This window comes from Scyliorhinus torazame, chromosome 11 (genome assembly GCF_047496885.1).
Source record: "Scyliorhinus torazame isolate Kashiwa2021f chromosome 11, sScyTor2.1, whole genome shotgun sequence".
Classification (NCBI taxonomy): domain Eukaryota; kingdom Metazoa; phylum Chordata; class Chondrichthyes; order Carcharhiniformes; family Scyliorhinidae; genus Scyliorhinus; species Scyliorhinus torazame.
Genome location: NC_092717.1, coordinates 26,386,803 through 26,408,821, shown reverse-complemented (window position 1 = coordinate 26,408,821; position 22,019 = coordinate 26,386,803). Strand labels below are relative to the sequence as shown.

The 22,019-nt window shown below is 44.1% G+C and overlaps 1 protein-coding gene across 3 annotated transcripts in view; it reads left to right on the top strand.

Annotated features, from left to right (window-relative positions):
• The window catches only part of LOC140385184 (arf-GAP with SH3 domain, ANK repeat and PH domain-containing protein 1-like), a 414,311-nt gene that overhangs the window by 214,827 nt on the left and 177,465 nt on the right, over positions 1 to 22,019 (top strand). For all 3 annotated transcript variants that reach the window (XM_072467067.1, XM_072467065.1, XM_072467066.1), the window contains exons 12-13: positions 12,260 to 12,360; positions 16,635 to 16,704. In XM_072467067.1, the coding sequence (XP_072323168.1) occupies positions 12,260 to 12,360; positions 16,635 to 16,704 (171 nt within the window). The remainder of the gene's footprint in view (positions 1 to 12,259; positions 12,361 to 16,634; positions 16,705 to 22,019) is intronic.

The window sequence follows — 22,019 nt, the reverse complement described above, 5'->3', positions numbered from 1 at the left end:
AGTATGTGTCTCCTCCTCTTATAGGGTGCCTTTTGAGGCTAAAGAGCCACACTTTGTTTAATCTTATCCATGCAGTTCAGTCCTCCGATGTTGCAAATCAACTTTTGAGACCCTGCAATGATCTCTACCTTCAAAGTTTGAATGTTACCCTTGCTGCTCAAAACCAGATCCAATATTCAGTGTGCACTGATAGAAGTGCTGTTTACACCTCCTTTGACTTATACTCTACTGATTTGGCAATACATTTCAACATTCTGTTTGATTTATTGAAGGTTGATTCACAGGGTTTCAATATGCTAAATGGAAATACTGTACTTGCCCCTTATCTTGCCACCGATTGAGCCATTTCTTCACTTTTTGGAGATTTTGCATTACTATGGAGATTTTCTACCATAGATAACGTTCACAAATATAGCTACTGTACAGATGAACAGTTTGTGGCATTGCAGAGCCATTTTTTGGAGGGAAATCTGCCATTGTCCACTATCTCCACACGGCTGGTTTCATGCAGCTGGTCATACAGAGAAACAGAACTAGCACTTTAATTGTTGAGACTAAGTACCTTTATTCTCTTTGTTTTCCCCCCCAGAACAGATAGCTTTTTACATAACTTCAGTACAGTGTGGGCAGCACGGTGGTGCAGTGGATAGCACTGCTGCCTCATGGCGCTGAGCACCAGGTTCAATCCCGGCCCCGGGTCACTGTCCATGTGGTGTTTGCACATTCTCCCTGGGCACGATTCTCTCATGCTGCGCCGCATGGGAGAATCGCCGTTCGCGCCATTTTTTCCCTTGGCGCCGGTCCGACGGCGGCACGTGATTCTCTGAGGAGTGGAGAATTTGCGTGCCGCGTTTGGCACGGCACTGGTCGCGGGCCGCCGATTCTCCGGCCTTGATGGGCCGAGCGGCTGCGAGGAAACGGCAGAGTCCCGCCGCTGCCGTTCACACCTGCTCGCAGCCGGTGGGAACTCTGCGCGTAGGGTCGGGGTGCGGCCTGTGGGGCGAGGAAAAGCACTCCTTCAATGGGGCCGCCTCCGATTGGGTCTGGCCCGCGATCGGGGCCCACCGATCGGCGAGCCGGCCTCTCCAGCCTCGGCCCTATTTTATTTCGCGGACGGCCCCTGAACCCCCACGCCATGTTGTGTCGGGGCTGGCACGCTGAGGAAGTCCCCCTTGCGCATGCGCGGGTTGGCACGGCACCCAGTTGGTGCCGGGAAGGGAGGCTGGAGCGGCGTGAACCAGAGGGCCAGAATCGATACTGCCCACGCCCGTTCCGGGCTGTCGTGAAACGCGACGGCGTTCACGATGGCGTGAACACTCTGTCTCCATTTCAGAGAATCGCGTCCCCTGTGTCTGCATGGGTCTCACCCCCACAACCCAAAGATGTGCAGAGTAGGTGGATTAGCCACACTAAATGCCCCTTAATTAAAAAAAAAAAAATGACTGCAATTCTCCCAAAACATGACTAGCATTTTGGACTAGAGGAATTTCTGGCTCGTGTGAGTTAATGTTGGACAGGAAATCAAAAAAATTGAGGTTGTGATGCTGTGCCCCTCATTAAAAAAAAATGTATTTGAAGAATGCCTATTTGTCTTTCTTGTTCCAGAGATCATGCTGCAAACTCGCAGCCAGTTAGAACGAGCACAGCTAAAAGTCATCCTATTTCTTCCAGTGAACCACTGGAGATATACTGGTATATCAAAAAGTCTTCTGGTGTGGAAAAACCTATTGCTGCTGTCATAGTGTGCTAAATAGAAAAAAATGCTTTTGTTCTGAATTCCAAACCAGATAATTGGAAAGTTCATCAACAGTTTTATATGAACAGTTTGAACCTACATTTTCAGAACCCTAATTATAAAACCACCAAAAGCCTGTAGTTGCAGTGTGGTGTTGAAAAAGTAACTTGTACGATTTGCTAAATATTAAGTTTCTACATTGATTAAAATTCAGAAACTTTGGGTTGCATTTTCAAAGTATTTGTTACATTTTTGATCCATCGGACGTAAAAATAGTTTTCTACGTTACCACCTTCGAAATTAAATATTGTAAAGTCCTTTCAATTTTTTTAATGGTCTTATATTGCCCTGTATGGTATTTTATTTCTAAATAGTACACTCATATATCTGGTATTGTTACGGCAACCTTATTTTTGATTAGGTTACATGAATGTAATGCAAATTGATTGGAATGAAAATGTAGAATTTGATTAATATTATGCATTTGATTCCATGAAGATGAGAATATTTCTTTATTCCTCTGCAATATGATTATGAAGGAAAATCAAAATAACAATTCACTGAAGTTAACTTTCAGATATTTGAACAAGATTTTATTAATACACAAAATTGAAGTATTCACTCTTAAATCCTCAAAAAAAATGTATCAAATGGTGTGGCACCGTGGTTTGCACTACTGCCTGACGCTGTCGACCCCGGTTCGATCCTAGCCCTGGGTCACTGTCCGCATGGAGTTTTCACATTCTCACTGTGTCTGTGTGGACCTCACCCCCACCAACAAGCATTCTATGACTCCTCTTCTATGTGCAGGGTAGGTGGGTTGGCCACACTAAATTGCCCCTTAATTGGAAAAACTAAAAATAATATAGCAAATAAAATATTATTTCTGCTTTGAGGTTGTTTCAATTATGAGAACTCGCATTTGACCATGTAGAAGCAAAATACTAATAGATGCTGGAAATCTGAAATGAAAACAGATAATGCTGAAAGTACGCAGCATTTGTTGAATCAAGAGATGACGTTTCACGTTATTGCTGTCAGGATACTCAAAGATAATTATTAAAGAGCCTTCACCCGACCCTTTCTGTAGAAGATGTTGGCTCCAATCTGTTGTCATTGCTCATATTTAAATGCAATCTTCATATAAATTGATGATAACCCACCTCACACCCCATTATACATATTTAACTTCAGTTAACAGGCCTCAATCTGAAACTGAACATACCTGTCCATTGTCAGGTGCAACAAATACAAGGTCCTAGAGCTACCCAACAGACATACTGTTGCTAACTTTTGGTTGGTTCAATTTCCTCTGCTTTATAACCTTTGCTCTAGAGTCGCCAGGTATCTTTATGATACCGCCTCGAGGTTCAAGTTCAAGTAATGTTCAATAACTCAACACACCAATTAGTAAGATTCAAATCAATACACATTTATTATACACAGTAAATCACTACTCCTGCATAAACTCTACTTTCTAGCTATTTCTATAACTAACAGGTCTATACTTAGCTTCGGACTGGCCCACCAGGTCAGGGGAACAAATGGCCTTTCGTTCGGGTTAGGAGTCTGCGGGATTCAAAAGCTGGTATGGACTGGTAGCTAGGAGCGCCTATCTCGTAGCAAGCGTTGACTTGAGACTTACTTTCTTGGAGGCCGCCGGACAGGTCACTGTCAAGGGTTGTTTCGCGTTGCTGAGTGACCCTGTCAAGAAGGACGATTTGAACTTGGGGGCTTTACTTTATAGTCCCCAGGGGCTTCCCGCCCTTCGGGGCGGTCGCCGTACCTGGTTTCAAGTGATTGGACTTTGTTCCAATCGCTTGGTTCGATTTCTCCAATGCTGGAGCTGTTCCCTGATCGTTGGGCGGTCTTTAAGTGTCCGTTAACCTCTTTTGTGTTGGTTGCTGCTGGCGCCGAGGAGTCTGGCTTGGCCTGGTTTACCTTAAAATGTTTTGATTGTTCCCGGGGATCGCTCATTACTATGTAGATGGCTGCTACATTACTATGCAGATGGCTGCTTGTATCGATGCTGTCTGGGTTTCTGCAGAGTCTAATACACAATAAACTTGCACCTGCTAGTTTTTGCCTGTGTTGGCTGAATTTCCCTTCAGCCTTTGCGGTTCTCCATTTTAAGTCGGGAAGTGGCCAATTCAGGTGGCTACAATACTCATCAAGAATTGTGTGGAGGGAAGAGAACCATTCGACTGAGTGGGCTGGACTCTCCGTTTGAGAGACTAAGTGCTGACCCCGGGATTGAATTGCGAGTGTTCTATGTTCACTATAGCGGCTCCAGTCCCGGAGCAGTTTAGCACATCTTAATGGGCTAGCACCAGCGGCACGTGGAACTAGTGCAATTCCAATGCATGCCGGCATGTGATACTATGGGGTCGGGATAACATTGGAGAGCCTGATGAGCAGGAGCTGCATATAGGCACTCTCCTCCCCCACACCGTCATCCTAGGTAAGACAATGGCACTGGTTGCATTGGAGCATGCCCGTCCCATTGGTTGTTCGGCTGGGGCTAGATGGTACCTCGCGAGGCAGCCTGAGAAAAAGGAACCCTTACGACCCGTGGCGCTAAGTTCACAGTGGGCAGTCAGCAGTGTGAGCAGCTGTATGGCTGCCTTGCAGGTTGCGGCAATGGTGGCCCGTGCCCAACCACCCCAACCCACGGTCTATCCCATCCTGGCCCTGGTAGAAGCGCCCTGGCCAGTGGCACAATTGTCAGCACACACTAGCGATGTTGGACATTTCGTACCCGCTCTCTCTCTCTCCGCAGCCATGGTGCCTGTTTCCTGATTTTAAATACCGCAAGTGAAGTTCGCCATGGGTAATTCTTCCTGGCGGAGCATCACAGGGGGCCTGGAAATTGCCTGGTCGGGCCCGTTAATGATATGCCAATGGCGTTTACTGTACAATTTGCATGCCATTGGAACGCATTCAAGCCATTGTCGAGGCACTAGCGCATGGCATTCAGCTGGATACCCGGGGCTGGCCTCGATTTTCAGCTGACACGCGATTCTCTGCCCGATTGCGTTTCCTAATTCCGGCGTCACTGGACGGAGAATCCAGCCTAGGTAGTTTCACTGCCCTTGCTCCTCCAGCCCCTCACCTTCCCTATTTCCCATTTCCTGAATCCATTTTTCTCCTTTCCTGGGTGCTCTGATCATATTTTACCCCATTATTTTTCTTTTCCTCTATTCCTGCTGTGCCACTCACTCTTCCTTTACCTGCTCCCTGGCTGGGTCCGATTATTCGGTGCGTACCCTCCAAACCCCAATTCATTTGACCTCGACTCCCTGTGGAATGTCACGAGATCAAATAGTCACAAATTTAAAAAGTGGTTTCAACATTCTAATCTGCTGTGAGGCCATTCATTTTGGTAAGAATAACAGCAAAATGGACTATTATTTAAATGGTAAAAAATTGCATCGTGCTGCTGTGCAGAAAGACCTGGGTGTCCTTGTGCATGAATCGCACAAAGCTGGTTTGCAGGTGCAGCAGGTAATTAAGAATGCAAATGAAATTTTGTCCTTCGTTGCTAACGGGATGGAGTTTAAAAACAGGGAGATTATGTTGCAGCTGTATAGGGTGCTGGTGAGGCAACACCTGGCGTGCTATGTACAGTTTTGATCTCCTTGACAAAGGATATACTGGCACTGGAGGGGTGCAGAGTAAATTCACTAGGTTGATTGCGGAGTTATGAGGAGAGACTGAGTAACCTGGGACTACACTCATTGGAATTTAGAAGAATGAGTGGGGATCTAATACAAACATATAAAATTATGAAGGGATTAGTTAAGATAAAAGCAGGGAGGTTGCTTCCTCTGGCGGATGAAACTAGAACTAGGGACATAACCTCAAAATAAGGAGGAGCAGATTTTGGACTGAGTTGAGGAAGAACTTCTTCACCCAAAGGGTTGTAAATCTGTGGAATTCCTGCCCAGTGAAGCAGTTGAGGCTACCTCATTGAATGTTTTTAAGGCAAGGATAGAAAGATTTTTGAACAGTAAAGGAATTGAGGGTTACGATGGATGGGCAAGTGGAGCTGTGTCTTAAAAAAAAGTTCAGCCATGATCTTATTGAAAGGCGGAGCAGGTTCCAGGGTCCAGATGGCCTACTTCTGCTCCTAGTTCTTGTGTTCTTATTAATATGTTACTCCATCATCTAATCTTACTCCGATCTAACTGTAGTAGTTAGCATTTACCACATGATGGCACTCCAGAAGTGCATTTTCCAGAGAACAGCAGACATTCTGGAACAGAAATTTCCTTGTACTCATCTCAAGTGGTGTAGAAGTAGTGTGTATGCGCACCTGTGTTTTCCCCACCATTCCTTTTTCTGAAAGTGGAATGGCTTCTATTCCTTGGGTCCATTTTGTTGATTGGCCCCCTCTGTTTCTGTTATGTATTGTCATTGCAGTACCTTTCAGCATTTGTTAAATGGGTGCACCAGCCTTTGGGCTATTCTGTCTCCCCCTTGTCGACTGCTGGTCACCAAATATCTATGGAGAATAGAGGGGAAAGCAACTTGTTAGCATTGCAACTTTCAGAGCATGCTGAATTTCTCACTGGCCCCTACAAGACTTAATTTTCAAGGGGTCGATTTGCTTAATTTATGTTGGTGAATAAGGGCCCTTACAATGTTTTAATGTCTCAGTTTGTCAATGTATTACTCTCCAATTCCTGTCCTGGTCCCACATCATCCTGCTTTGACCGCGCACCCATCACCCCAAACAATGCTCTCTATTTACTTTTCTCCTTGTCTTTTCTCCTTTTACCCAGTCCCTCCCCTCTGTTTCTCCTGCCAATACCTCCACGTTCCTCCCTGGCATCCCCATTCCATCCTCCATTTTCCTCCTCCTATTACAACAGCATGAATCTTTCAGCAAAGTATATCTGTTTCTCCCTTTTTCTTTCTGCATCTCACACATACCTTCAGCTATATCAGGTCACCAAAAGAAAATTCTCAATCTGAAGGAGGATGCACTTGACTTTTGCACTGAAAATTGGACAAGCCACAGAATTACTCAACGTCCATTTTCTCTTCTTGAAGCGGGACAAGGACCCTTTACAGTGTGGGTCGTATAGGCCAATCTTGCTCCTCAACGTGGATGCGAAGCTGTTAGCGAAGGTGTTGGCTACCAGAGTTGAGGACTGTGTCCCGGGGGTGATCCACGAGGACCAGATGGGTTTCGTGAAGGGAAGGCAGTTAAACACCAATGTGTGGAGGCTCCTAAATGTAATCATGATGCCTGCAGTGGAGGGGGAAGCGGAGATAGTGGCGGCTATGGATGCGGAGAAGGCTTTCGATAGGGTGGAGTGGGGGCACCTGTGGAAAGTGCTGAGGAGGTTCAGGCTCGGGGAGGGGTTCGTTAGTTGGGTTAGGTTACTGTACGAAGCCCGGTGGCGATTGTGGCAACAAATCGGAGGAGGTCGGAATACTTTCGGCTGTACCAGGGGATGAGGCAGGAGTGCCCCCTGCTATTTGCGTTGGCAATTGAGCCTTTGGCGATGGCCCTGAGGGAGTCCAGGAACTGGAGGGGGCTGGTGTGGTGGGGGGAGGAACACCGGGTATCGCTGTATGCCGACGACCTGTTACTGTATGTGGCGGACCCGGTGGGGGGGGGGGGGGGGGGGGGGGATGCCGGAGGTGATGTGGATCCTTGGAGTTTGGAGACTTTTCCGGGTATAAGCTCAACATGTGGAAGAGTGAGCTATTCGTGATACCTCCAGGGGACCAGGGAAGGGGGATTGACAAGCTTCCACTGAAGAGGGCGGAAAGGAGTTTTCGGTACCTAGGGATCCATTGGCCAGGAGCTTGGGGGGCCCTACACAAACTCAACTTGACGAGGCTGGTGGAGCAGATGGAGGAGGAGTTTAAAAGGTGGGATATGCTGCCACTCTCCCTGGGTACAGTCGGTGAAGATGACGGTGCTCCCGAGGTTCCTTTTTATATTCAAGTGCCTCCCCATCCTGATCCCCAAGGCCTTTTTCAAGCGGGTCAGCAGAAGCATCATGGGGTTTGTATGGGTGAAAAAGACCCTGAGGGTGAGAAGGGTGTTTCTGAAACGGAGCAGGGACAGAGGAGGGCTAGCATTGCCTAATCTGTGTGGGTACTACTGGGCAGCCAATGTGGCGATGATACGCAAGTGGGTAATGGAGGGGGAGGGGGCGGCGTGGAAGAGGCTGGAGATGCCGTCCTGTGTGGGCACGAGCCTGGGAGCGCTGGTGACGGCACCGCTGCCGCTCCCGCCGACTAGGTACACCACGAGTCCAGGGAACCATCGGTTGTCCCGGGGAGAATGGATGGGGGGTTCCTGAGCTGGCACAGGGCAGGTATTAGAAGGATGGGGGACCTGTTTATAGATGGGACGTTTGCGAGCCTTGGGGCGTTGGAGGAAAAATTTGGGCTCCCCCCTGGAAATGCCTTCAGGTACATGTAGGTAAGGGTGTTTGTAAGACGGCAGGTGAGGGAATTCACGCTGCTGCCAGCATGTAGGATCCAGAATAGGGTGCTCTCGGGGGTGTGGGTTGGAGAAGGCACGGTCTCGGCGATCTACCAGGAGATGCAGGAGGAGGAGGAGGCCTTGGTGGAGGAGCTGAAAGGTAAATGGGAGGAGGAGCTGGGGGAGGAGATAGACGAGGGTACGTGGGCGGATGCCCTGGGTAGGGTAAATTCTTCCTCCTCTTGCGCCAGGTTTAGCCTGAGACAATTTAAAGTTCTGCACAGGGCGCACATGACTGGGGCAAGGCTGAGTCGGTTCTTTGGAGTAGAGGACAGGTGTGTGAGGTGTGCAGGGAGCCCAGCAAATCACATCCACATGTTCTGGGCGTGCCCAGCGCTGGATGGGTTCTGGAGGGGCATTGCGAGGATGGTGTCCAAGGTGGTAAACACCCGGGTTAAGCTGAGTTGGGGGCTCGCACTATTTGGGGTATCGGACGAGCCAGGAGTGCAGGAGGCAAAAGAGGCCGGTATTCTGGCCTTTGCGTCCCTGGTAGCCCAGTGGAGGATTCTGCTACAGTGGAAGGAGGCGAGGCCCCCAAGCGTGGAAGCCTGGATCAGCGACATGGCAGGGTTCATTAAACTGGAGAGGGTAAAATTTGCCTTAAGAGGATCTGTGCAAGGGTTCTTCAGGCGGTGGCAACCGTTCCTAGACTTTCTAGCGGAGCGTTAGGAGGTGGACAGCAGCAGCAACGCGCGCGGGGGGGGGGGGGGGGGGGGGGGGTACTTTGTGTTTACTACTGTGTTTATTATCGTTTAATGAGGGGCTTGTATATTGGGGGAATACGTGACATAGCTATAAGATGTTTATTTATGTGTTCTTTGTTTTTTTCTTATTTCTGTAAGGGGGTTTGGTTGAAAATATGTAAAAATTTGAATAAAAATATTTTTTAGAAAGGTCCATTTTCTCTGTCGCTCATATTTGTTGCAGTGCTGAGTAAATGACCCAAATCCTGCTTCCTTTCAAACTGGCATTGCAAGTTTCCGAAGAGCAATTTAATAAATGAGCTATCGGGAAGGAGACCAAGATCAAGATGCAATCTCTTACCTTTACCACAAAAGAGTTTTTTCAAATAGACCCTCCAAGAGAGAGGTTGGATTTGGAATTCCCATCCTCTGTGAATGGAGTGACCTATCTGACTATAGTTAAACTCGAGTGCATAACACATAGAGAAAGCGAGATGCAAGTTGATGGAAAAATGAAGGCTGTGACGTGGAGGGTGCAGTTTGTGATGGTGGCACAGGAGGTTGTATTCAGCTTACAAATATTTTTATTTTTAAAATTAGAGTAATCAATGATTTTTTTTTTTTCAATTAAGGGGCAATTTGGTCTGGCCAATCCACCTAACCTGCACATCTTTGGGTTGTGGTGGTGAAACCCACGCAGACACTGGGAGAATGTGCAAACTCCACACGGGCACTGATCCAGGGCCGGCATCGAACCTGGGTCCTCAGCGCCATAGGCAGCAGTGCTAACCACTGTGCCGCCGTACCGCCCAAGCTTACAAATAGTTAAAGCCTGTCATGAAGTAGGTCAGGAGGAACTAAAACGGAGGGCCTGTAAAAATGTAGAGAGGGGATTGTTTTTTTAAAAAAAAAAATGCAAAATATGGTACTCATTTCTCCAATTATTTTTCCCCTCAATATTTTTAAATTTAATTCAGCAAGTTCAAATATACCTGGTAAATTAGGAGAGGTTAACTGAAAAGAGAGATTTGAACAAAATGATAAAGTGTAAAAGGGAGACAGACTGGTAGACCAACGAGATGCCACTTATTCAATCACCATATATTGCAATCAGCAACATACTTATAATGCACTTTTGCTGACCTGTGGACTTCTTGCAATTCAGATTTGTGGCTCCCACTTATGCAAACAAAGGTTGTGATTAGATTTTTAACTTTGTATAGAATTGATATACCCAGTGCTCGATTAAAAACATGACGGAGAACGGAATAGAAGATAATGTTGATGGGATTAGATAAAGAACGGTAGGAGGAGACTCATGTGAGACATAAATGTGTGTATGGCTGTGTATTATATGGAGCTGGTATCAATGGAAAACTTGTTTAGTTGACGTGTGATTCCCTTTTTCTAAAATGAAAAGTTACATTTTGCAAGAAATTGAAATTGTTTACCCTAGGGCAGCATGGTGGCTCAGTGGTTAGCACTGCTGCCTCACGGCACTGATGATCCAGGTTTGATCTCGGCCCCGGGTCATTGTATGTGTGGAGTTTGCACATTCTCACCGTGTCTGCGTGGGTCTCACCCCCACAACCCAAAGATGTGCAGGGTAGGTGGATTGGCCACGCTAATTGCCTCTTAATTGGAAAAAAATAATTGGGTACTCTAAATTTATTTTAAAAAGAAATTGTTTACCCTAGGAGTTGTTTTTATCAGCCTTCATTAAACGATGAACTGGCCTATTTTTTTTGTGGGATGAAATATTTTAACAGGTAGTATAATACAGTTAAGATGGTTAACCAGCATGAGATGCATCAACTGGTACCTATAGAATGCAACTAAAGTTTTAAAAGAAATACATTTAAGAGTGTCCGATTTTATTTATTTTTCCCAATTAAGGGGCAATTTAGCATGACCAATCCACCTACCCTGCACATCTTTTGTGTTGTGGGGGTGAGACCCACGCAGACAAGAAGAGAATGTTGAAACTCCACAGGAGCCGGGATCGAACTGGATCCCCAGTGCTGTGCGGCAGCAGTGCTAACCACTGAATGCATATAAAGTTGAAGATGGTATTGAGAATTTTAGAATGCAGTATTATTAAAACAGTCTCATATTGCACTGTTAATTTGCTTGTCTGCTAGCTTTAAGAACTTAAAGTGGCATATTGAAAATATTTTATCTGTTTTGTATACTATGCCATTGTTGAACTCTACATAGATATAAATTTGATAAGTACCCTGATGGTGAATAATCACATTATAAGCATTCTTTGACAATTTCTAAGGCTGTATTTTAACTGATATTTCATTTACTTCTGAATTCTGTAAAAATGTGTTTACTTTTACACTTGCACTTTTTTCCTCTTACAAATGCTTTTGCCTTTCCTGATCAAAGTCTAGGAGAGTAAGTTCCAGTTTTAATTAACATTTGCATGCAGGTTATTTCATCTGTTCCATTTTAGTTATCTAGCAAACCTATTCTATGTTGTTCACCAATCTCAAATCATCGCATCTCAAATATGCCTAGCAATCTTTGCCCACAAAAATCAATGAAATCACCATTGAAGTATAAATGGCAGTGAGAACTCAAAAGTGTAACTACTGGAGAAATAAAACACGGTCTGTTGCACAAAATTGCTGTGGTGATATTAGGGAACAAAATAAATAAACTGAACCTTGAAAGCTTTAATCTTGATTTGAGCCTGAATAATTCTTAGTTAGGCAAATTAAGATGATACAATAACCTCCATTTGGACTCGACAGTATAAATTGCCCCTATTTTTATGAATCCTGTGTTACAAGGGTCTACTGTCATTTGATTGAAGACTTGATTGAATAGAAAAACAGACTTGACCTGGCCCAGTGTAAGGGTTTAGATTTGTCCACAAATATCTGAAGTTAACTAGTGTATGAGTCATTCCATTATGTGCCTGATTTGTACATTGGATTTGAACAATTTTAAAAAATCATTGGTTAATCCTTATTGATGTAAGTTTTTGTTGCAAGGTGTTAAGTGTCATATGTTTATTATAGTCATCCCATTGCCATTGACCGTCAACTTACATTAATAGAGTAAATAATCAATAATTAAAAGCATTGTAAATGTTAGGAAGACTAGGCAGTTAATACATATGAATGATAACTTAAGACCAACCTTTATGTTAGCTGGTGGATGGAATGTTCATAGAACTGCTCTTGTCTTGTTTTTTTGCTGCACCTTGCATCTTCTCGAGTTGTGCGCTTCATAACTTGACTCATTAGGATCTCTTGCACTGTGTTTTTGCTTTTCCATTGTTTGAGATATTCAGAGTTGTAACCTATTGGTTTCTCTTAGGATTCTCAAAGTAGACAATCGGGATACAGTATGCACCAGCTACAAGGCAATAAGGAGTATGGCAGCGAGAAGAAGGGATATCTTATGAAAAAAAGTGATGGGTATGTATTTTTCTATGCTCAATGAACTTATTGGTTCTTGCTTCCAAACTAAAGACACATTTATTCACATTTACTCCAGGCCGATGCATGGATTTCACGAGAGTACCTGAAATCCATCTCATTCAGTTGACGTTTCCAACCTTAAAAGCTGAATTTTAAGTTACAGAAAACACAGCTGATATTTTGCAAAAATAATCAAGTTATTTGATAAGCTATTGGACTCAAAACTTTGTTGGAAAGTGAAGTGAGAGATTCCAGGTTACCCAGACATGTGAGCTAATATGTTTTATAAATTGTTTCTTGACTTCTGTTTCTGAAAGAAATGGCTCACTTAAATAATGCAATGGTAATACCACAGCAGAACCCCAATGAGCTATGGTCCCCAAGAAAGCAGAATACAGGAAGAAATGTTTAGAAAATCAGGTGGAGTCATTGTAAACAATACCACTTTCTTTTGTCATTGGTGTTATCCTGGGAGAAAGCCTTAAGGCTAGCCTCATAGCCAAGAGAAGCTATGGACTGAAAAGAAAGAAAAATAGAATGGTTACACTGCAACATAGTTGTACATTTTATTTATTTGGGTACAGTGAAAAGTATTGTTCTGCGTACAGTCCAGACAGATCGTTCTATACATGAGAAACATAGGACATATGATAAATACACAATGTAAATACATAGACAGAAATTGGGTGAAGCATATGGAGTGTAGCGTGGGAGATCATTTGATCTCAGGCCCATCGTTGTCCTTCCCCAGAACAATCTTGAATCTAATGGAATTATGATCACTGTCTACAAAATGTTCCCCCACTGACACTTAAACCACCTGCCTAGCTTTGTTACCAAAAATTAATAATAATCTTTATTGTCACAAGTAGGCTTACATTAACACTGCAATGAAGTAGCTGTGAAAAACCCCTAGTCGCAACATCCGGCGCCTGTTCGGGTAGAATCCAGAATGTCCACATTACCGAACAGCACGTCTTTAGGGACTTGTGGGAGGAAACCGGAGCACCCAGAGGAAACCCACGCATACACGGAGAACGTGCAGACTCCACACACACAGTGACCCAAGCCAAGAATTGAACCTGGACCCTGGTGCTGTGAAGCAACAGTGCTGCCCAGTCCAGGACTGCCCCCTCTCTTATAGGGCTTTCTACTTACTGGCTTGAAAGGTTCTCTTGGATGCATTTTACGAATTCCGCTCCCTCTAAACCTTTAACACTTTGACTTACCCAGTCAACATTGGGGAAGTTGAAATTCTCGACTATCACTACCTTATTACTTTGGCGCTTCTCTGAAATTTGCCTTCATATCTGCACTTCTATTTTCTCAGACTCTTTGGCGGCCCATAGAACACTCCCACCTATGTGATTGCTCCTCTTTGTTTTTTATGTTCTACCCAAATAACCCCAATTGAAGAGCCTTCTAAGATGGCATCCCTTCTTACTGCTGTAATTGATTCCCTGATTAAAGTTGGGCACCCCCTGCTCTTTGACCTCCTTCCCTACCTCGCCTGACTCTGTATCCTGGAATATTGAACTTATACAATTAGCAAGCCTCCTTGAGTGCCAAAAATGATTGACTCTGAGAATTGTAATGAGAAATAAAATTTATAGGGAACAGTCAGGAATGCAAGAAGCAATAGTCAGATTCTGCTATAAAAATATAAAATGCTAGGCAATCTCAGTAGGTTTGGCAGCATCTGTGGAGAGAAAACTTAGCTAACGTTTTCGCCTGGATTACTTTTTGTCAAAGCTAGAGAGAATTGGAAATAGGATGAGTTTTATATGTTTTTGGGGAAGGAGGAGGGACTAGGATGCCCTCATGCACTCTTCATTGAACCAAATGTTGATTCCCTGGCCTGGTCACAGATTTTGGTTGACCCATAGCACCTCAGAGATGGCCAATCTTGAGTTGCAGGATCTGTTTCAAATCTATCTAATTTAGAATGGGCAGTGCCACCCAACACAATGGTGGTATCTTCAATGTTAAGGCGAGCCTTCGTCTCCACAAGGACTGCGGTGATCGCTCCTCCCGACACGGTCATGAATAGATGCATCTGAGGCAGGCAGGTGTGTGAGGTTGATGTCAAGTATGTTTTTCCCTCTTTTGGTTCCATCACAACCTGCCACAGACCAGATCTAGCTATGTACTTTTAGACATGGCTAGCTCTTTTTCTGGTGGTGGACAGTGAAGTCCGTCATCCAGAGTATATTCTGCGCCCTTCCAGCCTCAGTGCATCCTCCAAGTGGTATTCAACATGAAGGAGTACTGATTCATCAGTGGTACATGGTCATCAGTAGGAGGTTTCCTTGCCCGTGTTTGAAGCGATGCCATGAGACATCATGGGGTCTGGAATTATGTTGAGGACTTCCAGAGGAACTCCCACCCGACTGTGTACTGGTGTTCCGCCACTTGTGCTGGATCTGTGCAGCCAGTGGAATAGAGTGTACCCAGGAGCGGTGATGGTGTGGTCTGGGACATTGGCCCATAACTTTCTGGTTCCCCAGCATCGCATTTCGGCGGTACCCCACTGTTGCGCTGGGGATTCCCTCTAGGAATCCCCGGCAATTGCTAACTTCCTTTGGATAATTGCACTGGGCTGGGAACCATCCGACAGAACTGATTTAAATCGCTAACTTCGGGTGGTTCTGCCAGTTTTACTCTATAGTTATTCTGAAAGAGTTAGAGGAAAGAAATCCAGAGGGGGGAAAAATCCAGAGTAACTAAAAAAACCCCAGACCCAGCCTCCATGGGACTCCTCCTTCCCCACAACCTCCCAGGGGACATACCACACTGCAGCCCCCTCTCGAGGTCCGATCCCTTCCCAGACTGATGCCCCTCCTCCTCTCCCCAGGTCCGAAGCCCCCATCCCTGTCCAGGCCCAAGCCCCCAGGTGTCAGTAAGGGGGACTTTGAAGGGTCAACTGGGCTGGCTGTTGTTCTTTCTTTAAGAGTCAACCACATTGCTGTGGATCTGGAGTCAGATATAGGCCAGTTTAGGTAAGCATGGCTGATTTCCTTCTCTAAAGGGCATTAGTGATCCAGATGGGTTTTTACAACAATTGACAATGGTTTCAGGGTTGTCATTAAACTTTCAGTTCCAGATTTGTATTGTATTGAAATTCTGCCCCTTCCAAAAGAAATGTTACGTGATGGAAACGTCCAGCAAATCTATCAGCAAAGGAAATAACAGACTCATATTTCAGGTAAAAACAGTTCACTCTGGTAAAGGATCCCAATCCAAAACATCAATATTTTTCTTTCTAGATGATGACCACACTGCTTTGTTTTCTGGCCTGATGCAGGATTTCTGCTACTTTTTACTTCAGGTTATGCACATGCAATATGTGTATCTGTGTGTATATAGATGGTATATACAAATGTGAGGCTATCCATTTTGGAAGGAATAACAGCAAAAGGGATTATTATCTAAATGATAAAATATTAAAATATGTTGCTGTGCAGAGAGACCTGGGTGTGCTAGTGCATGAGTCGCAAAAAGTTGGTTTACAGGTGCAACGGGTGATTAAGAAGGCAAATGGAGTTTTGTCCTTCATTGCTAGAGGGATGGAGTTTAAGACTAGGAAGGTTATGCTTCAATTATATAAGGTGTTGGTGAGGCCACACCTGGAGTATTGTGTTCAGTTTTGGTCTCCTTACCTGAGAAAGGACGTATTGGCGCTGGAGGGTGTGCAGAGGAGATTCACTCGGTTAATCCCAGAGTTGAGGGGGTTAGATTCCGAGGAGAGGTTGAGTAGACTGGGACTGTACTCATTGGAATTTAGAAGTATGCGGAGGGATCTTTTAGAAACATACAAAATTATGAGGAGAATAGATAGGATCGATGCGGGCAGGTTGTTTCCACTGGCGGGTGAAAGCAGAACTAGGGGGCATAGCCTCAAAATAAGGGGAAGTAGATTTAGGACTGAGCTTAGGAGGAATTTCTTCACCCAAAGGGTTGTGAATTTATGGAATTCCTTACCCAGTGAAGCCGTTGAGGCTTATTCATTAAATGTTTTTAAGATAAAGATAGATAGTTTTTTGAAGAATAATGGGATTAAGGGTTGTGGTTTTCGGACCAGAAAGTGGAGCTGAGTCCACAAAAGATCAGCCATGATCTCATTGAATGGCGGAGCAGGCTCAAGTGGCCAGATGGCCTATTCCTGCTACTAGTTCTTATGTTCTTATGTATAGATGAGGATAAGTAAGAGTATCGTACTTTTATTAATTCTATGTTACATCATGTGATTATTTGCATTTTTAAAATTGTAGTCTTCGAAAGGTTTGGCAGAGAAGAAAATGCACGGTCAAGAATGGCTACTTAACGATATCACATGCAACTGTGAGTAATATCTGTTCATATTTTCTTAGAGCAATAGAGCACACCTCGGGCGACTAATTGATGTAAGCACATGCAGTGTCGAGTATTAACTTGAGCAATTTATGAAATTATGAATTTCAGTGAACAAAACATGGAGATGCAAATAGTGTAGCTGAATTAAAAATGAACAAATTAGTTTTCTTAATTAAAAAGGAAAGTTAATTCTGTGATGGACAAACAGCCCTGAAGCATTCACCCAATCAGTTCATCCCGATGTTTATGCTCCATTTGCACCTCTTCCCGTCCTTTGCCTAAATCTCTCATCATAACTCTCTATTCCCTCCTCCCTTTTTACAAGTATTGTGTACCTTTCATGGTAGAAGATGCTAAAAGCATCCCAACAATAATAGATAATCAAGGTGCAAAAGGGAGGGAGAATTGAAAGGAATTGCTATCACTGGAGAAAAAGTACTAGGAAAACTAATAGTCAGTCACACCATACAAATATACAAAGTAACAAATAGGAAATGATTCAACGGCATATCTAGCCTGCTCATAAATAATACAGATAATCCCCACGTGTCTGGAGACATGTACTGTCCAGGGAAAGGCAAAAGAAATTAGTCCAATTCAAGAAGACATCTGAAAATCTCATTTGGCAATCTGAACAAGTCCAGGAGATCACATAGACCCTAATTTATATTACAGGATACCTACTTCTTGTACAAGGTGATCTCCAACTCAGCCAGAAACAGGTCCAGCTCTCACTTGAAGGAATACAATGGATCAGCATTCACTGCAAAAAGCAGCAATCTTTTCCACTGGTTCATTATTATCTGTGAAACCATCTGATGTAGTTTTACACTTGCTTAAATTGTAACGTGATTCCCTGGTTTTCCCTAACCTAATGACTTTAAATTAATTGGTCTACATAATCACAATTTAATACCTTCATTGGTTCCGAGACATCAGTCAAACCGTCCTGGGCCTCTAAAGTATATAGACCTAGCTCTTGGAACTTATTTGGGTAACTAAGGGGTATTGAGCTGAAAATGTATCTTGTGGTCCTTCCATGCACCAGTTCCAGATCTCCTTATTCCCCAGACCATATGAGCAGACCAAAACTGGACACAGTTCTCTAACTGATGCCTACCCAAGGTCTTGTAAAGGGAAAACATTGTATGTTATGTTTTATAATGAGTCATCATGTGAATATAATCTAGAGCTGTGTTTGCTTTATGTATGGTTTCATGATATTGGGCTTTAGGGAGTATATACTAAAGCATCCACAACTTTCTTTTAACAATGGCTTTAATTCTGTTCCCAGTAGGGTACAAGTATATTTAACATTTGATCTTTTCATTTGCATGACGGTACACTTTTACATGTGACTCATGCCAACTTCGAATTTCATTCACTCCAAACTTGCAATTTGAAGTGTAGAAAATCTTGATAGTTATCTCCTGCAAAATTAATATGGTTATTTATTATAGAACTTATGTTTGGATCCAGCATAGTTTAATGGAATTAAAGTTTCTTCTTTATCAAAGATCTTATTGAAAGTTGTTTGACCAATCTCAACCCAATTCTTGGTGAGCTACAGCCCACGATATCAACTGCCCATTGAGTTAATACTCTGCCTTTTCCTATTCAAAAGATTAAATGTCTTTGCATTCTAGCCATTTATTTCTCCTTTCTCGGTTTTTAAGAACAGTATTGACAATTTCAAAAAATTAACTAAACCTAATGAACTGCTATTATTGCAGATGCAATTATAAACAATTAAGAAGCAATTATAGGGGCTGGTTTAGCACAGTGGGCTAAACAGCTGGCTTGTAATACAGAACAATGCCAGCAGCGCGGGTTCAATTCCTGTACCGGCTTCCCCGAACAGGCGCCGGAATGTGGCGACCAAGGGCTTTTCGCAGTAACTTCATTGAAGCCTACTTTTGACAATAAACGATTATTATTACGCATAGGGATAATTTGCATGTAAGATCGCTTATATGTTAGTTTAGTTCCCTCATCTTGTCAGAGTCACCATCTTCTTTAAACCAAATGATGTCATCAGCAGTCTCTGTTTTAACAATCTATATATAGATCGATCCGGCATGTTTCAATAAAAATTGAAGTGCGGTGGAAACACTACCCTGAACTGGGACCAACGCTAAAATAAATAAATAAATAACCTTTATTGTCACAAGTAGGCTTACATTAACAGTGCAATGAAGTTCCTGTGAAAAGCCCCTAGTCGCCACATTCCGGCGCCTGTTCAGGTACACAGAGGGAGAATTCAGAATTCTCAGCTGGTACGGGAATTGAAGCCGCACCGCTGGTCTTGTTCTGCATCATAAACCAGCTGTCTAGCCCACTGAACTAAACCAGCTTACCACTTATCACTACATAACAGTGTGGCATGAATTTGTCATGATTTAGGCCCCAGCTATACCCACTAATATCAGTTATGCTATACAGATCGAGATTTTATTGGAAAATGCTATTTCCCACAAGCACTGGTAAATTTTTACACATTTTTAAATGCAATTTTCAGGCCACTGATCACCCTTTTAACATATTTCTGCATGTTCTTAATTTCATCTGTGAACTCCTCCCCCTTTCGCCTTGCAGGTTATCTCTTTGGCCATCAAATACAAAGGGTAAGAAAAGTTCACAACATGTCCTTTGAGAAAATGACCAGTTAATCTTTCCTGGTAAAGATAATTGAGGGAGGAATATTGTTCAGGTCGTCTTCTACTTCATGCACCATCATTAAATATTTTTTTAAAACTAGGCTTTAAATATTTTGGTAGTCGCAACATAATAGCCCAAATTTTCCAGTACCCAGATTGTCAGAGATGGGACGTAAGTTGGGAGATGCGTGTCAAGACCCACAGTATCCCGACATGTGCATATGCACTAAAATTGCCGGGGACGTTTAAAGTTCAAATGCAGGGCTCTCCGAATGTCTCCGAAACTGAGCTCGGTGTCAGCAACTAAGGCCGGGGGCGGGATTCTCCCATTTGACGACAGAGTGTCCACGCCGTCACGTTTCACGACAGCGTGGGCGGGCCACTGTGAGTACTGATTCTGGTCCCAGCAGTGGGCCAGCACGGCGCTGGAGCGGTTCATACCGCACCAGTCTCCCATCCCGGCGCGAACTGTGCACCACGGGATGCGCGGTGGCGCCAACAGGCCTGGGGAGTGAGAGGCCAGCCCGCCGATCGGTGGGCCCGGATTGCGGGCCAGGCACCATCCCCCGGGGTCAGAGCCCCCCCCCCCCCCGACCCTGCACAGTTCCTGCCAGCTGCGACCAGGTGTGGATGGTGGCGGCCGGACTCTGCCTTTTTAGCGGAGCGGAGAGTCGCGTGCCGGTGTCAGGGCAGCGTGGCCCGGTTGCGGGGATTCTCCGGCCCATCCCCGGGCAGATACATGGAAGTTACCTGCATACATGGCCTGCAAATGTTACACAGTCTAACACCTAGTCTATCACAGTAATTAGCCAGCATTACTCAACTGAACACCTGACCCCCTCACCCCCATCCCCACGAATACTGGACTACACCCCCACCAGACTACTCACCCATCCATCTCATTATCCACCCATTGACTAATCTTCATTCATTGAAAGACTTGAGACCTTTAAAATTTTTTAGCTAAATACGGAACATGCTGTTGTAAATAAGGAACATATTGTTGTTAAAAAGGATACGTGGCCCTCTCTTGGTCTTGCCTGTCTGCTATGTGAAAAGCTTTGCTGGTCCACTTCTGCTCAACCTGGATCAAACGTCCTGACTGAAAATGTGTAGTATCACCGGGTGAAAACTTTGCCGGCAGCAGCAATAAATCCAGCTTTGCCATTGACTGGAGGATCTGGACCAGTGTTCTGTATAAATAGAAGTCGTTTATTTTTCTGTTAATGTTCATGTTAATTGTCAGCAGAGGCACAGAACATATGAACAATAGTAGTGTCTCAAGTCTGCGCTGCTATTCACTGCGATACTGATTGATCTGTGACCTAATTCCATATACCTGACTTTCCCCCCCAATTTCATTGATCCAACATCAGTTGCTATTTGCAGACGTGTTCCAATGCCCCACACCTGTTTATGTAAAGAAATGTTTCCTATTCTCATTCCTGAAATATGACCGGTGGGGTGGGTGGCGGCTGGAGGGGGTAGGTTGAGAGGTTTGTGAAGATGGTTGGTGAAGTGAGAATGTCACTTCCACCCCTACCAAAGCCCCTCAGATCTGCTTACTCTCCTTCATGCTGCAACCTTGTTACAATCAGGTAGGAAGGGATGAATTATTCCCTTCTATTGAACTTCCTCAGTTTATTTTTTCTGACAATATGTCTTTTCCAAATTAGACTGTATTTGACTATTTAAGCTGTGAGCAATGAGGAGCCGAACAAAACTTTTTTTTGAGTCGGAGCAAATTTATCATTGATTAACCCCAAGAATATTACAATAACATGACATCAGCCCTCATGCAGTCATTCGGGGACACACATATCAGAAATAAGGGGAGTTCAAGTCTAATTTAAAGAAAACAGAAAATATGTTTGTGTACTTTGATTGTCCTTGAGGCGTAGGTTTTAAACATCGTGGCTAATTTAGATTGGCTGGTTTCTTGGATGCGGTTAGATGTAGAAGATGCTGTAATTATTAAAAGACTTGTTTCGCTGGTAGGTTTCTGAGAAAGTTAGCTTCTTGAAGCAGGCAACGCTCTTATTCCAAAAGAGAGAGAGAACATTTGTTCCTCTGCTAAAGACTTTGTTGACATTGCCTGTGTCATTTGCAATCTCTCGAGTGGTTGGGCAATCTTAGCTTGAACTACTTCAACCCGTTGAGTAATTCCAAGAGGTTTGGGTGTGTCTGCCTGTGGCAGTCATTGTTTTAATATCCAGTACTTTGCATTTTTTACGTTTCATCCTTTAGACAGTTACGAGTTTCAATAGGTTTCTGGATTGTAGGAAATGAATCGCTCTTCACACTCCCCTGGGGATGATTTGTTTGGCTGTCACCTTCACCGTTGAATGTGGCCTTTCATTCAAATTGCAAAATTTATAGTCAGTTGAATGTCGAAAAATGATATTGTCAAAAATAGAGAGGCAGAACCACTGTTGCCCACACCCTCCTACAACCTTTGCTACGTCCATCCACTCCAAGGGCCTTTGCCACCTGTCCTCCTAGTTCTTCCTATTGGCCAGTCCATATGTGAAATTTAGTTCTGCTGTTGCAGTGCCTTCCCTCCTTACTGCCGAGTGTACCAGAAGCTACCACAATACTCATTTCTTTCTCTTGTTGATTTCCTTCTACTGTGTGTCATCACCTGAA